This window comes from Coregonus lavaretus (assembly GCF_964263955.1).
Source record: "Coregonus lavaretus genome assembly, chromosome: 17".
Lineage (NCBI taxonomy): Eukaryota > Metazoa > Chordata > Actinopteri > Salmoniformes > Salmonidae > Coregonus > Coregonus lavaretus.
In genome coordinates, this window is record NC_140004.1 from 46,243,736 (window position 1) to 46,259,690 (window position 15,955).

The following is a 15,955-nucleotide window of genomic DNA, read 5'->3' on the forward strand; positions in this document are numbered from 1 at the left end:
GGATGTCACCGTGATACTGTCTACAGCTCAATGGGAAGGGGGTTGCACTGCAAGGGTAGTGTCCTTCGCTCCTGCTTGCCGACTGCTGTCCTGCAGTAACGAGAGGGAAGTAGCTAGCTAGTGTAGCCAATATCAGGCCAGTAAGGAGAAGGAAGTAGCTAGCTAGTGTAGCCAATATCAGGCCAGTAAGGAGAAGGAAGTAGCTAGCTAGTGTAGCCAATATCAGGCCAGGGTGACAGCTCAACTATGGCATTAACGAATGACATTAGATTTTTCTAGGCGCAAGCAAATCTGTTCGTCTCCACTCGGCTCATAGCATAAACTAGCTAGCTGGAAAGGGCTCATCAGGAAGACTGACTGAACCAAATCCGTTCGTCTCCACTCGGCTCTCGCTGCCCGACAAACCTCATCAATTTGGGCACCAGGCGTGTCCGTATAACCTCTCCCCGTTCAAGTGGATTTTTCCCAGTCGTACGTGGTAAATTCCCACTTCCCACTTGGTTACGAAGGCAGCAATAATCTCTGACTTATTCATCATAGCTGGTTGGAGGAGCTCCTTGGCAATTTTAATGCATCACAGATATGCGATAATAACCGAGGAAATCTTTGAACACGTGCATGTCATTATCATTGTAGGGATCTAATAACAAACTGTCGTGACTGATGTCTCAATGTTTTAGGGGACTAAACAGTTGTGACATTCATTAATTGCCAAAAATAATTGAATGTGACAACTGTTTAAACAAGCAATTGTAAGCCTGTGCAGAATTGAGTTTTGTGTAATTGATCTAAACATGTATAATGAGCTTTTTAAAGCATTTGTAGCTAAGGTTAGAAATAAAGGTTCAGATGTTGTGTCATGCAGGTTTTACAGATGGCATGGCAGGCTGGATAATGCCCCCATAGTTATCAATGGCAATTTGTTTGATTGTGATGTGGATAAATACAATAAAAATCTTATATTCTACCCATCTGCAAAAATATTCTACAAAATCAAACACCATTGAACGAACACGATAAATGTGGAGACCAGACCTGGGTTCAAATACTATATATTTCAGGTATTTCAATTACTTTTCAAAACAAGTATTCAGATAAATTGTTTAATATTGGAATGTATTTGAAAATACTCAAATACACTGACACACACACACTCCCATGCATTTACCCAGGTATTTGAAAGTACTTTCAAATACAATTTGGTCGACTATTTGGTTTTTACAAATAACCATTCAAATACTGAAATAAAAGTAACATTTTGGGGCTTTGTATTTGAAAATACCCAAATACACAGAAATACGTTTTTTATATAACAAATACACATGTATTTGAACCCAGGTCTGGTGGAGGCTATCAATGGGCTAGACTGTCTGGCATTTCATTTATCCCCCACTCTGATAAAAACACATCTACACAAGAGACTTCCTCAGTGAATAATGGTGAGCCTGGCTTTTCACTCACAAATAAACTTTGCTCAGAGAAGAACTGAACACGGGGGAGATTCTCATTTGGGAAAAAGACCTCGAACTCCTCCGTGACCCAGAAACCGATAAGTGGTCGAGTAGCGTGTCAGTTCATTAGTAGGCGAACAAAGTGGTCTGCTCACCTCATTGATTACCTCCTTTGGCAGAGGAAGCACAAGAGTATCCTCGAAGCACAAGAGTATCCTCGCCGTGGCAAGCGTGGAAGTGTTTGAATATCCGCCACACCCCCTTTGAATCAGCAGTTTTTTTCTCTGAGAAAAGCATCCAAATATTTAAAAACGATATGCTACTTATCCTTTCATCTATAAAATGTCTTGCACAACTAGCTACATTTGTTTTTATCATTTTACTTTGGGATTCCACCCTGTAAACGTTAATTTGCCTGATGACGCGCGAGTGGAGGGCAGTCTAATTTCATACAAGCGCATGGTCCTCCATAGCTCATTTGGTAGAGCACGGCGCTTGGAAGACCAGGGTAGTGAGTTCGATCCCCGAGACCACCCATACGTAAAAATGTATGCGCGCATGACTAAGTCGCTTTGGATAAAAGTGTCTGCTAAATGGCTTATTATATATTTTTGTCCATGTTCCCTCTCCAAGATGACCTTTGACCCTTTTCAAAAAGGAGGCAAGAGAGGACAGAGGACGCAGAACCAAATGAGATTCTCCCAAGGAATTCCTTCTGACCACTGGAGCCCAACCTCCAGTCTCTCCCTTCCCTGAAGCCCCACAAAATACCACATTCTCTCTCTCTTTCTCTGACACACACACATTCTCTCTCTCTCTTACTCAATGCTACAGCTGTATAATGCAGCGTTCAAAACAACTGGGAACTAGGAAATCTCAGACTTCAGTGCGTTCAAAGCAACTGGGAACTCTGAATTCTAACTCCAGAGTTCCGACTCTCCAACCTGAAGATCACTGACGTCATGATTTGACCATGTAATTTTCAGAGTTCTCAGTTGTTTTGAACATGGCGTAACAGCAAATCCACCCATATGCGGCTACAGCATTAGATTAGATCATCTGGAATTATACAAATTGACATATGCTGTAATCCATATTTTTTCAGTGCATTTAACCTCCCGAGTGGCGCAGTGGTCTAAGGCTGTGCCACTAGAGATCCTGGTTCGAATCCAGGCTCTGTCGCAGCCGGCCGCGACCTGGAGACCCATGGGGCGGCGTACAATTGGCCCAGCGTCGTCTAGGCTAGGGGAGGGAATGGCCGGCAGGGATGTAGAGCATGGCGTTTGCAACACCAGGGTTGTGGGTTCGTTTCCCATGGGGGGGCCAGTATGAAAAAAATATGTATGCACGCTAGCAGACGCTCTGGATAAGAGCGTCTGCTAAATGACTAAAAAGTAATGATCATGACCAAACTGCTTGAGATGGGTTCAATAACCAGTTGCTAACCCAACCATGAGGTGTAATCATATGACCAAGACATGGGTATAATGGTACCTTGTATGGCAACGTTTAGGAAAACCCATGGGGCGGCGTACAATTGGCCCTGCGTCGTCCAGGCTAGGGGAGGGAATGGCCGGCAGGGATGTAGAGCATGGCGTTTGCAACACCAGGGTTGTGGGTTCGTTACCCACGGGGGGCCAGTATGATTATTATTATTATTTTTTAACCTGAGATAGACACAGTGGTCCTCTGTAGCTCAGCTGGTAGAGCACGGCGCTTGTAACGCCAACGTAGTGGGTTCGATCCCTGGGACCACCCATACACCAAAAAAATAAATGTATGCACGCATGACTGTAAGTCGCTTTGGATAAAAGCGTCTGCTAAATGGCATATTATTATTATTATATTATTTATTATTTAATGTATGCACTCACTCACTAACTGTAAGTCGCTCTGGATAAGAGCGTCTGCTAAATGACTACACTGTAATGTCAGGCAAGGAGAAGTTAATAGCAGGATGACGACATCAGTTATACTGTGACTGTGGCTGACATGGATTTAAACATAGCCTCTACGGGATTCTGTTGTACCCGTTTGATTATGGGGCCGATTTGTTTTGTAACATTTCAGAAGGGCGGTTAGTGACCTGGTCTAAAGTTTTGAAACAGTCATTAAAGTACTTTGGTCCTCCTCACAATCACTGGGGTTTCATTTAATTCAGTATACATTCAGGAAGAATTGAAAAATCTAATTGAAAGAATGGAAAATAGACACGACTCACTTTTCAGATGTTTGAATTTCAATTCACTTCCTGGGAGTTCCTGAATTGATGTTGAATTGACCTCTAACCCCAACCCCTTCATCCCTAACACCTCTTTTAGCTGGGCCGACCTGTGGAGGGCTAACCTCCCCTGCCCATTCAGCTACCATGAGAAAAGCTGCAGTAGCCCTGATGATGATGATGATGATGATGATGGTGACATCCTAAAGGTGTCTGAGAATGTTGACAGACACATTCCTACCTTTTCCCGAGGAACAACACCCACACACGTGTGTTGTGTTGATTAGACACAAACATTAGGATGACGTGTGAATTACATCCGGCAGCAACGTGAATGGCATAGATAAGAGTAAACGAATGTATAAAAAGAACCGTTAGATACCAATGCATTTTATTGGTAAGATGGTTCATAATAAACCGTCAAATGGCACAGAACATAATATACACATTACAGTTGAGATTGTCTCAGTGTTTCACTGAGACCCTGGCCACCTCTTAGGGTGTCTCAGGGGGAGTTGGGATATGCAAAAAAAAAAAAAAAAAAAACATTTCCAAAACAAACATTTTTGAAATAGGACCAATATAAGCACCCACCAAATTGTTCTTGTTATCCTAAGAAATCCTAGGATTAAACCATTAAATAGTTTCTTTTTTTTTAAAAAGCAGAATGTAGGGGAATTTCATGTACACTCCAAACAAGTGACCAGGCAAAGAGGTAAACACATTCTGAGAGCCTACAAGTCCTTTCCAACTTAGATGGCAACGAATGTTCACCCCACAAGACCCGAGTCAAATACATAATTGTAGGTCAAATGCTGTATTTGACCCGGGTCTGCATCCCATCCCACCCTGTCTATGTGGTCTCTGAATCAGTCCTGTCTCTGTCCTCAGCTCCATTATCTTGTCTGGTAGTGGCCGAGGCCCCGGAACCAACCGTCCTACTACATTGGTGGCAGCAGCTGTGATAGGTCTGATTCCTCTGCTGGTTCTGGGCCAGTCCAGTGAGGAGCTGCAGTACCCTGACCTCATGCTCCATCCGAGCCCTCTCTCTCCGGTCCTCCCTGTCTGCTGCCTCCCTTTGCCTCCTCTCCTCTCTCTCCAGCCACTGAGACAGGAGCTCCTGCTGCCAGCGAACCTGAGATAGACACACACACACAGGGTCGTTCCAGGTCATTTCAGTAAGCCATGACACACACCATCTCAGATTGTTCTGAAATCGTTTTTTTTTAGTTAGAAACAGGTAAGATTAGCATTCCTGCAACATTATTTCATTAAAATCTAATTTGATCTCTGAGAAATTAAGTTAAATTGATTGCACCCAAAAAGGCCATTTAAATTCTAGGATTCATATAATATAATATTCAATAAATATTTTTTCCCTCAATCTATAAACAATACCCCATAATGACAAAGTGAAAACAGGTTTTGAAATGTTTGCAAATGTATTAAAAATATAAAAACAGAAATATCTTATTTACATAAGTATTCAGACCCTTTTCTATGAGACTTGAAATTGAGCTCAGGTGCATCCTGTTTCCATTGATCATCCTTGAGATGTTTCTACAACTTGATTGGAGTCCACCTGTGGTAAATTCAATTGATTGGACATGATTATGAAAGGCACACACCTGTCTACATTAGGTCCCACAGTTGACAGTGCTGGGAAAGGGTGCCAAAACATTTCTGCAGCATTGAAGGTCCCCAAGAACACAATGGCCTCCATCATTCTTAAATGGAAGAAGTTTGGAACCACCATACACTTCCTAGAGCTGGCCGCCCGGACCAACTGAGCAATCGAGGGAGAAGGGCCTTGGTCAGGGAGGTGACCAAGAACCTGATGGTCACTCTGACAGAGCTCCAGAGTTCCTCTGTGGAGATGGGAGAACCTTCCAGAAGGACAACCATCTCTGCAGCACTCTACCAATCAGGCCTTTATGGTAGAGTGGCCAGACGGAAGCCACTCATCAGTAAAAGGCACATGACAGCCCGCTTGGAGTTTGCCAAAAGGCACCTAAAGGACTCTCAGACCATGAGAAACAAGATTCTTTGGTCTGATGAAACCAAGATTGAACTCTTTGGCCTGAATGCCAAGCATCACATCTGGAGGAAACATGGCACCATCCCTATGGTGAAGCATGGTGGTGGCAGCATCATGTTGTGGGGATGTTTTTCAGCGGTAGGGACTGAGACTAGTCAGGATTGAGAGAAAGAGGAATGGAGCGAAGTACAGAGAAATCCTTGATGAAAACCGGCTCCAGAGTGCTCAGGACCTCAGACTGGGGCGAAGGTTCACCTTCCAACAGGACAACGACCCTAAGCACACAGCCAAGACAACGCAGGAGTGGCTTCGGGACAAGTCTCTGAATGTCCTTGAGTGGCCCAGCCAGAGCCCGGGCTTGAACCCGATCAAACATCTCTGGAGAGACCTGAAAATAGCTGTGCAGCGACGCTCCCCATCCAACCTGACAGAGCTTGAGAGGATCTGCAGAGAAGAATGGGAGAAACTCCTCAAATACAGGTGTGTCAAGCTTGTAGTGTCATACCCAAGAAGACTCGAGGCTGTAATCACTGCCAAAGGTGCTTCAACAAAGTAAAGGGTCTGAATATGTAAATGTGATATTTCAGATGTTTTATTTTTAATACATTTGCACAAAAAAAATATAAAAAACGTTTTTTGTTCATTATGGGGTATTATGTGTAGATTGATGAGGGAACAAAACGATTTCATCCATTTTAGAATAAGGCTGTAACGTAACAAAATGTAGAAAAAGTCAAGGGGTCTGAATACTTTCCGAAGGCAAAGTCTGACCAGTAGTATGGAGCTGCAGCTTGCTGTATTGTTTCTTCATCCTATGTAATGTATTCTCAGTGAATTTGGTGATGGTTTTTTTTCTCCCTTGTTCAGAGAAATTAGTCATTGAAGTTGTAAGGTTTATGTCCCTAAAATGACATATTGGTTTCCTTACTACGTACAAGGTACGACAGCAACCCATGCCACTGTTTTGTAATGGAGTCACACAATATAATTTTAGATACTTTAGGATGCTTTGAAAATGAAGCGTGAAAATGCTAATATAGGGACCATTGACTTACAGTGGGGAAAAAAAGTATTTAGTCAGTCACCAATTGTGCAAGTTCTCCCACTTAAAAAGATGAGAGATGCCTGTAATTTTCATCATAGGTACACGTCAACTATGACAGACAAAATGAGAATTTTATTTTTCAGAAAATCACATTGTAGGATTTTTTATGAATTTATTTGCAAATTATGGTGGAAAATAAGTATTTGGTCACCTACAAACAAGCAAGATTTCTGGCTCTCACAGACCTGTAACTTCTTCTTTAAGAGGCTCCTCTGTCCTCCACTCGTTACCTGTATTAATGGCACCTGTTTGAACTTGTTATCAGTATGAAAGACACCTGTCCACAACCTCAAACAGTCACACTCCAAACTCCACTATGGCCAAGACCAAAGAGCTGTCAAAGGACACCAGAAACAAAATTGTAGACCTGCACCAGGCTGGGAAGACTGAATCTGCAATAGGTAAGCAGCTTGGTTTGAAGAAATCAACTGTGGGAGCAATTATTAGGAAATGGAAGACATACAAGACCACTGATAATCTCCCTCTCGATCTGGAGCTCCACGCAAGATCTCACCCCGTGGGGTCAAAATGATCACAAGAACGGTGAGCAAAAATCCCAGAACCACTCGGGGGGACCTAGTGAATGACCTGCAGAGAGCTGGGACCAAAGTAACAAAGCCTACCATCAGTAACACACTACGCCGCCAGGGACTCAAATCCTGCAGTGCAGACGTGTCCCCCTGCTTAAGCCAGTACATGTCCAGGCCCGTCTGAAGTTTGCTAGAGTGCATTTGGATGATCCAGAAGAGGATTGGGAGAATGTCATATGGTCAGATGAAACCAAAATATAACCTTTTTGGTAAAAACTCAACTCGTCGTGTTTGGAGGACAAAGAATGCTGAGTTGCATCCAAAGAACACCATACCTACTGTGAAGCATGGGGGTGGAAACATCATGCTTTGGGGCTGTTTTTCTGCAAAGAGACCAGGACGACTGATCCGTGTAAAGGAAATAATGAATGGGGCCATGTATCGTGAGATTTTGAGTGAAAACCTCCTTCCATCAGCAAAGGCATTGAAGATGAAACGTGGCTGGGTCTTTCAGCATGACAATGATCCCAAACACACCGCCCGGGACAACGAAGGAGTGGCTTCGTAAGAAGCATTTCAAGGTCCTGGAGTGGCCTAGCCAGTCTCCAGATCTCAAACCCATAGAAAATCTTTGGAGGGAGTTGAAATTCCGTGTTGCCCAGCGACAGCCCCAAACATCACTGCTCTAGAAGAGATCTGCATGGAGGAATGGGCCAAAATACCAGCAACAGTGTGTGAAAACCTTGTGAAGACTTACAGAAAACGTTTGACCTGTGTAATTGCCAACAAAGGGTATATAACAAAATATTGAGAAACTTTTGTTATTGACCAAATACTTATTTTCCACCATAATTTGCAAATAAATTCATTAAAATCCTACAATGTGATTTTCTGGATTTTTTTTCTTCTCATTTTGTCTGTCATAGTTGACGTGTACCTATGATGAAAATTACAGGCCTCTCTCATCTTTTTAAGTGGGAGAACTTGCACAATTGGTGGCTGACAAATACTTTTTTCCCCACTGTAGATTGGACTTGTGCCACAAATGCTAAAAAGTTAGCATTTTAAACCGTGGCCAGGCAAACAAAATCAAAGCATGGGTTGCTGTCGTATCTTGTCCGTGGACTGCTTACAGGGTAAGGAAACCAATGTCATTTTGTAATTTGGGTGAACTATCCCTTTAACATTGAGGGGGGTTGCTGTTCCTAGATGGTGCTGTTCCTGCTATTAGGAACAGCACCATCTAGTGGTCAGAACCTGGTAATATCAGGATGTAGAATGGGACATAAACCTAACAACTTCAATGACTAATTTCTCTGAACAAGGGAGGAAAAAAATAATAAAAAATAAAAAAATTCACTGAGAATACATTACATAGGATGAAGAAACAATACAGCAAGTTGCAGCTCCATACTACTGGTCAGACATATTGATACTATATAAAATGGCTGTTGGGGTGGGATTGGCATGGGATGTGGGTGGTCCGTGGGTGGCTTTTGACCATTTCTTTGGAATCCTCATATCTTACTCATTGTTAGAAATTGTTTTGGTCCAAATCAGATGTCATGTACTATATTTAATGAATATTATATGAATCCTATCATTTAAAATGGCCAATTTGGGTGCAATTAAATCAGCTGAATTTTTTCAGAGATCAAATTATATTTCAACAAAATAATGTTTCAGGAATGCTAATCCTATCTGTTTCTACCTACAGAAACGATTTTAGAACAATCGGAGATGGTGTGTGTTGAAATCCTCTTTCTGGTGCATTATGAGGTGGAACGACCCCATAGATAGATACGTTTAGACTTTTGAGGTTTCTACCGAAAGCATTATGATGGATTTACTTGACTATAATTCTATGGCAGCCATGTCAACTTCCCATGAGCAATCTTCAGATTTTTAAAGCAATACCATGACTGACGGAATGTCTAAAATTCTAATAAGAATCTAAATACTCATCATGAACGGATAAATGGTATGCTCAACGGTGCTAACATGCCGTCCAGTTTAACAGTTGGCAGAACTGTATGCGTCCGAAATGACACCCTATTCCCTATAAAGTCGGAACTTTACATACACCTCCAACAGTGCAGTAGTATCTAAATATTCACAACAACACACAAATCTAAAAGTAAAAGAATGGAATTAAGAAATATATAAATATTAGGACGAGCAATGTCGGAGTGGCATTGAATAAATACAGTATAATAGAATGCGGTATATACAGTTGAAGTCGGAAATTTACATACACTTTAGCCAAATACATTTAAACTCAGTTTTTCACAATTCCTGACATTTAATCCTAGTCAAAATTCCCTGTCTTAGGTCAGTTAGGATCACCACTTTATTTTAAGAATGTGAAATGTCAGAATAATAGTAGAGAGAATGATTCATTTCAGCTTTTATTTATTTAATCACATTCCCAGTGGGTCAGAAGTTTACATACACTCAATAAGTATTTGGTAGCATTGCCTTTAAATTGTTTAACTTGGGTCGAACGGTTCGGGTAGCCTTCCACAAGCTTCCCACAATAAGTTGGGTGAATTTTGGCCCATTCCTCCTGACAGAGCTGGTGTAACTGAGTCAGGTTTATAGGCCTCCTTGCTCGCACACGCTTTTTCAGTTCTGCCCACAAATTTTCTATAGGATTGAGGTCAGGGCTTTGTGATGGCCACTCCAATACCTTGACTTTGTTGTCCTTAAGCCATTTTGCCACAACTTTGGAAGTATGCTTGGGGTCATTGTCCATTTGGAAGACCCATGCGACCAAGCTTTAACTTCCTGACTGATGTCTTGATGTTGCTTCAATATATCCACATAATTTTCCTTCCTCATGATGCCATCTATTTTGTGAAGTGCACCAGTCCCTCCTGCAGCAAAGCACCCCCACAGCATGATGCTGCCACCCCCGTGCTTCACGGTTGGGATGGTGTTCTTCGGCTTGCAAGGCACCCCTTTTTCCTACAAACATAACGATGGTCATTATGGCCAAACAGTTCTATTTTTGTTTCATCAGACCAGAGGACATTTCTCCAAAAAGTACGATCTTTGTCCCCATGTGCATTTGCAAACCGTAGTCTGTTTTTTTTTATGGCGGTTTTGGAGCAGTGGCTTCTTCCTTGCTGAGCGGCCTTTCAGGTTATGTTGATATAGGACTCGAGCGGTATGAAGGCTGCGTGGTCCCATGGTGTTTATACTTGCATACTATTGTTTGTACAGATGAACGTGGTACCTTCAGACGTTTGGAAATTGCTCCCAAGGATGAACCAGACTTGTGGAGGTCTACAATCTTTTTTCTGAGGTCTTCGCTGATTTATTTAGATTTTCCCATGATGTCAAGCAAAGAGGCACTGAGTTTGAAGGTAGGCCTTGAAATACATCCACAGGTACACCTCCAATTGACTCAAATGATGTCAATTAGCCTATCACAAGCTTCTAAAGCCATGACATCATTTTCTGGAATTTTCCAAGCTGTTTAAAAGGCACATTCAACTTAGTGTATGTAAACTTCAGACCCACTGGAATTGTGATACAGTGAATTATAAGTGAAATAATCTGTCTGTAAACAATTTTTGGAAAAATTACTTTTGTCATGCACAAAGTAGATGTCCTAACCGACTTGCCAAAACTTTAGTTTGTTAACAAGAAATTTGTGTTAGTGGTTGAAAAACGAGTTTTAATGACTCCAACCTAAGTGTATGTAAACTTCCGACTTCAACTGTATGTCTGTCTCTGACCTGCTCCTGCCTCTGTCCCTCCAGCTGCACCATCAACTCTCGGGACTCTGAGACCAGCCTCTGGAAGCAGTCAGCCAGGTGCTTCAACGCAGGCTCCACGGACTGGGTGGAGGGGATGGTGGTACCACGGCTCAGGCCAGGACTAGGGTCTGGGGGTGGAGGAAGAGTGGAGGCAGGCTTGGGTGGTGGTGGTGGTGGTGGTGGGGAGGGGGATCTGGAGCTCAGGTCCTCCTCCAATGGATGACCTGCGGTGAAGAGATGAACTAGACAATGATTCTAATTCATTCCAGCTTTATTTTCCCAACATTGTGACATTTGATTTGAAATTGTATAAAGACTAGATCAACTGTGTTAATACAGTTAGTATTGTATTGTTCTTCAGTTTCTATCGGAGGTTGGAGCTCAGTGAAAAACACATCTAAGATTCGTTACTAATGATAATGTGAATGATAATCAGTGGCATTGACAGCAGAAAGTGTGACAGACAGACGAATACATACCAACAGGTTCATGATAGACGTTGAGGTGGTCTAGAAAAACATCATGGCGTCTTCCACCCGAGACTGCCAGCGGCCGACCGTTGATTCCTACGCCGTTGGAATCATACTCGTCTGTGTCTTCTGCCTCTCTGTCCTCCTCCTCCTCCTCCTCCTTCACCTCAGAGACCAGATACCGCGACTGCTGTCCTCCTATCCCCTCAGGAGACCCAGAATGGCGCTCTGTCCCTATTCCATCGACAGACCCAAAATGGCGTCCTCCTACTATCCCATCAGGAGATCCAAAATGGCGTCCTCCTCCTCTTATCCCTTCAGACCCAAAAAGGAGCCCTCCTCCTATACCTTCAGGAGATCCAATATGGCACCTTCCTCCCATCCCATCCACTGCACAGTTTCTCCCCAGCACAGCATCCATCTCAGCGTAGTACCTGAAACTGCAGGGCTGGGAGTCATCCACGCTCCTCAGCAGCTTGGCTCTGACGTAGTTGGCCTTGAGGGTCTTGACACGGAGCCGGCACTGGTGGGGGCTGCGTGAGAAGCCCAGGTCACACATGCGGGTTGAGAGGTGTTTGAAGACATGGCGGTTTCGGACGTTCTCCGCCAGGCTCTTCTGTACATGCTCGTCGCTCCAGGCACACAGCAACACTTGGGTCTCCTCCACCGTCCAGTTAACGGAGCGCTCGGCCTCTCTCTTCCCTGCAGAAGTGAGGTGTAGACAGCACAGTACAACGTTAAGGCATTAGCCAGCTTACTAACATGAAGCTACCCAGTGAACACAATACGTATTTTGCGCATAGGGGTTGGTTTACACATTGGTACTAGCTAGCGAATTCCAGGTAGCAGGTTCAAATAATGTTTATATTTCCTGGCTTTCATTAAGTGTGATGCATGCAAACTCTTGTTGATGCTGCTGGACCCCCCTATAAATAATAACTATAATCTCTCAAATGATAGCTATAATGTTTGGCAACAGTATCGTGCTAGCTATCACGTAGCTCTAGTTTAAATCCCTGTAATGTGGATATCTTCCATCATGGAGTTCAGTAAACTCAGCTAGCTAGCTATTATTTGAATTTTGACAATTTATTGAGAGTAGCAAGCTAGCTAGTTGGCTACAGTAGCAAGTAACGTTAGCTAGCTAAGTGGTAGGCAAGAGAGTCAAGAGAAGTTTCAGCATGCTAGCTTGTCTGGGTGAGAAATAGCTTGTTATCAAATATCAAAACGGGTATATCAAGGCTATAAAACATAAGCTTATTCGATAGCAAAGTGACATCGAAGCCTTGCCAGCATGTGTAGCGTAGCTCTTTCCTTATTTATGCTAACTAACAGTAACGTCACCGTTAGCTAAGCTAGCTACAGCGTGTTATGAATGAGCGATGCATGCATGAAATGAAACATACTGCCCCGTATCAGAAACGTACTTTTCGTGGAAGTTGTGACCGAGTTAGTAGAGTTGATAATCGGAGGATTCATCTTTTGCTTTCGGTGTAAACATTCAGAGATAACGGTGTAATTTCCTCTCTTCCGGTTTCGGAGGATCGTTTGCATGACGTCACCAAGATGCAGAGAACAATCTTTCATTTTCGCGTCAATGAGCGCTGATGCATGTAACTACATTAAATTATTGTCACAATGTTGCAGCTTCATAAAGTGTAGTGGATAGATATTCAACTTTTGGGCCAAAAATATAAAATCATAAGATAATATTAAAACACTACATTGGGCAAACAGAAAGAAAAATACATTAGAAAAATAGAAATGTTCATACTCAATGTATTCAATTTGCTATTATTTAGATGAGGATAAATGAACAAGGCAACTTGAGAACAGTGAGTGGCTTGTAAAGCGCAACGTGCTGGCTGGGTCAGTGTGTGCGTGTCCCTCCTTCCATTTCGCTGACTTTCTTCCCCATCCTTTGATCCCTAACACAGTACAGGAGTCCTGGTGCAGCTAACTGAAGCTAATGCTGTTTCTACCTACTCCGATCCACCTAATATATGCCTTCCATCAATGACTTCCATTAGATGTCTGGGTTAAAACTTGAGGTGGAGGGAGAGGGTGAAAGCTTTGCTTCCCCGTTATTATTTTTAATTACTGGTATTGTGCATGTCATGGCTGCATAGAATAACAAAGTATGAAAAAGTAGCTGCTAGCATCTCGGAGTCACACTGGGCCATGAAATGAGTGGGAGCATTGGATAGTCTACACGGACATAACAGCAGTGTGCCAGTAACCGAAAGGTCGCTGGTTCTAATCCCCGAGCCGACTAGGTGAAAAATCTGTCGATGTGCCCTTGAGCAAGGCACTCAACCCTAATTGCTCCTGTAAGTCGCTCTGGATAAGAGCATCTGCTAAATGACCAATTATTATATAATTATTACCACACTACAGACAACTAGACCATTACAGAGAGAGAGAAGAGAGGGACGAGACGCAGAGACATTCCAGCGGACACGTCTCATTACTGATTCAGCTCTGGGCTGCCCCCACTGCTGAACATCACACACTCACATAGCACTGTTTCCTCCTGCATGTTAGTTACCAGTTCTCCTCCTGCATGTTAGTTACCAGTTCTCTTCTCCTCCTGCATGTTAGTTACCAGTTTTCCTCCTGCATGTTAGTTACCAGTTCTCTTCTCCTCCTGCATGTTAGTTACCAGTTCTCCTCCTGCATGTTAGTTACCAGTTTCTCTTCTCCACCTGCATGTTATTTACCAGTTTCTCTTCTCCTCCTGCATGTTAGTTACCAGTTCTCTTCTCCTACTGCATGTTAGTTACCAGTTCTCTTCTCCTCCTGCATGTTAGTTACCAGTTTCTCTTCTCCTCCTGCATGTTAGCTACAAGTTCTCCTCTCCTCCTGCATGTTAGTTACCAGTTATCTTGTCCTCTGCATGTTAGTTACCAGTTCTCTTCTCCTCCTGCATGTTAGCTACAAGTTCTCCTCTCCTCCTGCATGTTAGTTACCAGTTATCTTGTCCTCTGCATGTTAGTTACCAGTTCTCTTCTCCTCCTGCATGTTAGCTACAAGTTCTCCTCTCCTCCTGCATGTTAGTTACCAGTTATCTTGTCCTCTGCATGTTAGTTACCAGTTCTCTTCTCCTCCTGCATGTTAGCTACAAGTTCTCCTCTCCTCCTGCATGTTAGTTACCAGTTATCTTGTCCTCTGCATGTTAGTTACCAGTTCTCTTCTCCTCCTGCATGTTGGCTACAAGTTCTCCTCTCCTCCTGCATGTTAGTTACCAGTTATCTTGTCCTCTGCATGTTAGTTACCAGTTATCTTCTCCTCCTGCATGTTAGCTACAAGTTCTCCTCTCCTCCTGCATGTTAGTTACCAGTTATCTTGTCCTCTGCATGTTAGTTACCAGTGTTCTCCTCTTCCTCCTGCATGTTAGTTACCAGTTTTCTTCTCCTCCTTTTGTGCTCTTTGACTTGGTTTACCGCTCTGTGTGTGTGTGTGTGTATTTGTGTGTGTGTGTGTGTGTGATATACAACCTGTGTGCTCAGTAGAGGAGGACCCATCCCTTCCCCCCTGGCCTTGCCAGACAGTATTACAGGGCTATCCTGGCCTTGCCAGACAGTATTACAGGGCTATCCTGGCCTTGCCAGACAGTATTACAGGGCTATCCTGGCCTTGCCAGACAGTATTACAGGGCTATCCTGGCCTTGCCAGACAGTATTACAGGGCTATCCTGGTTATTGGTTACTGTAATATATTATTACAAACGCCGCCTGCCCCTGGGAAGTCACGCTTTTAGCAAACCAACTGTTCCTGCACCATGAAAGAGAGAAGCCAGAGGTAAAGCCTTAAATCTTAAAACATTATCACTGTTAAGTTACGGCGGTAACACAATATTTATCTGGTTATTTCCGTGGCAAAAGGAAGCGTTACAGTACCATTCATCTGTGTCTGGATGAGACCTCTTGTGTAATGTGTGTGTGTGTGTGTGTGTGTGTGTGTGTGTGTGTGTGTGTGTTTGTGTGCGTGTGTGTCTGTGCGTGTGTGTCTGTGCATGTGTGTGTGTGTGTCTGTGCGTGTGTCTGTGTGTGTGTGTCTGTGCGTGTGTGTCTGTGCATGTGTGTGTGTGTGTCTGTGCGTGTGTCTGTGTGTGTGTGTCTGTGCGTGTGTGTCTGTGCATGTGTGTGTGTGTGTCTGTGCGTGTGTCTGTGCGTGTGTGTCTGTGCGTGTGTGTCTGTGTGTGTGAAATAATGCTGCTGTGGTGCTGTCTGCCCCCACCCCCCCCCTAAGAGGAGAGCTCTCCCATTCTTTTGTGTGTCTGTTTTTCCTTTCATGTTTCTTGACAGCTAAGACCTCCCCGCAGCTGATTCTATGGACCCCACCCTCTCTCTCTCTCTCCTTCCCTCCAGGCACAA

At 43.4% G+C, this 15,955-nt stretch overlaps 1 protein-coding gene across 1 annotated transcript; it reads right to left on the bottom strand.

Moving 5' to 3' along the window:
• Positions 1-4,035: 4,035 nt before the first annotated feature.
• On the bottom strand, positions 4,036-13,111 carry LOC311144249 (uncharacterized protein). The gene is made up of 4 exons (XM_084180258.1): positions 13,007-13,111; positions 11,589-12,281; positions 11,089-11,333; positions 4,036-4,807 (listed from the first exon to the last, which is right to left on the bottom strand). The coding sequence occupies exons 1-4, from the start codon at positions 13,056-13,058 to the stop codon at positions 4,526-4,528; spliced, it is 1,272 nt and encodes a 423-aa protein (XP_084036384.1). The 5' UTR covers positions 13,059-13,111; the 3' UTR covers positions 4,036-4,525.
• Positions 13,112-15,955: the final 2,844 nt, after the last annotated feature.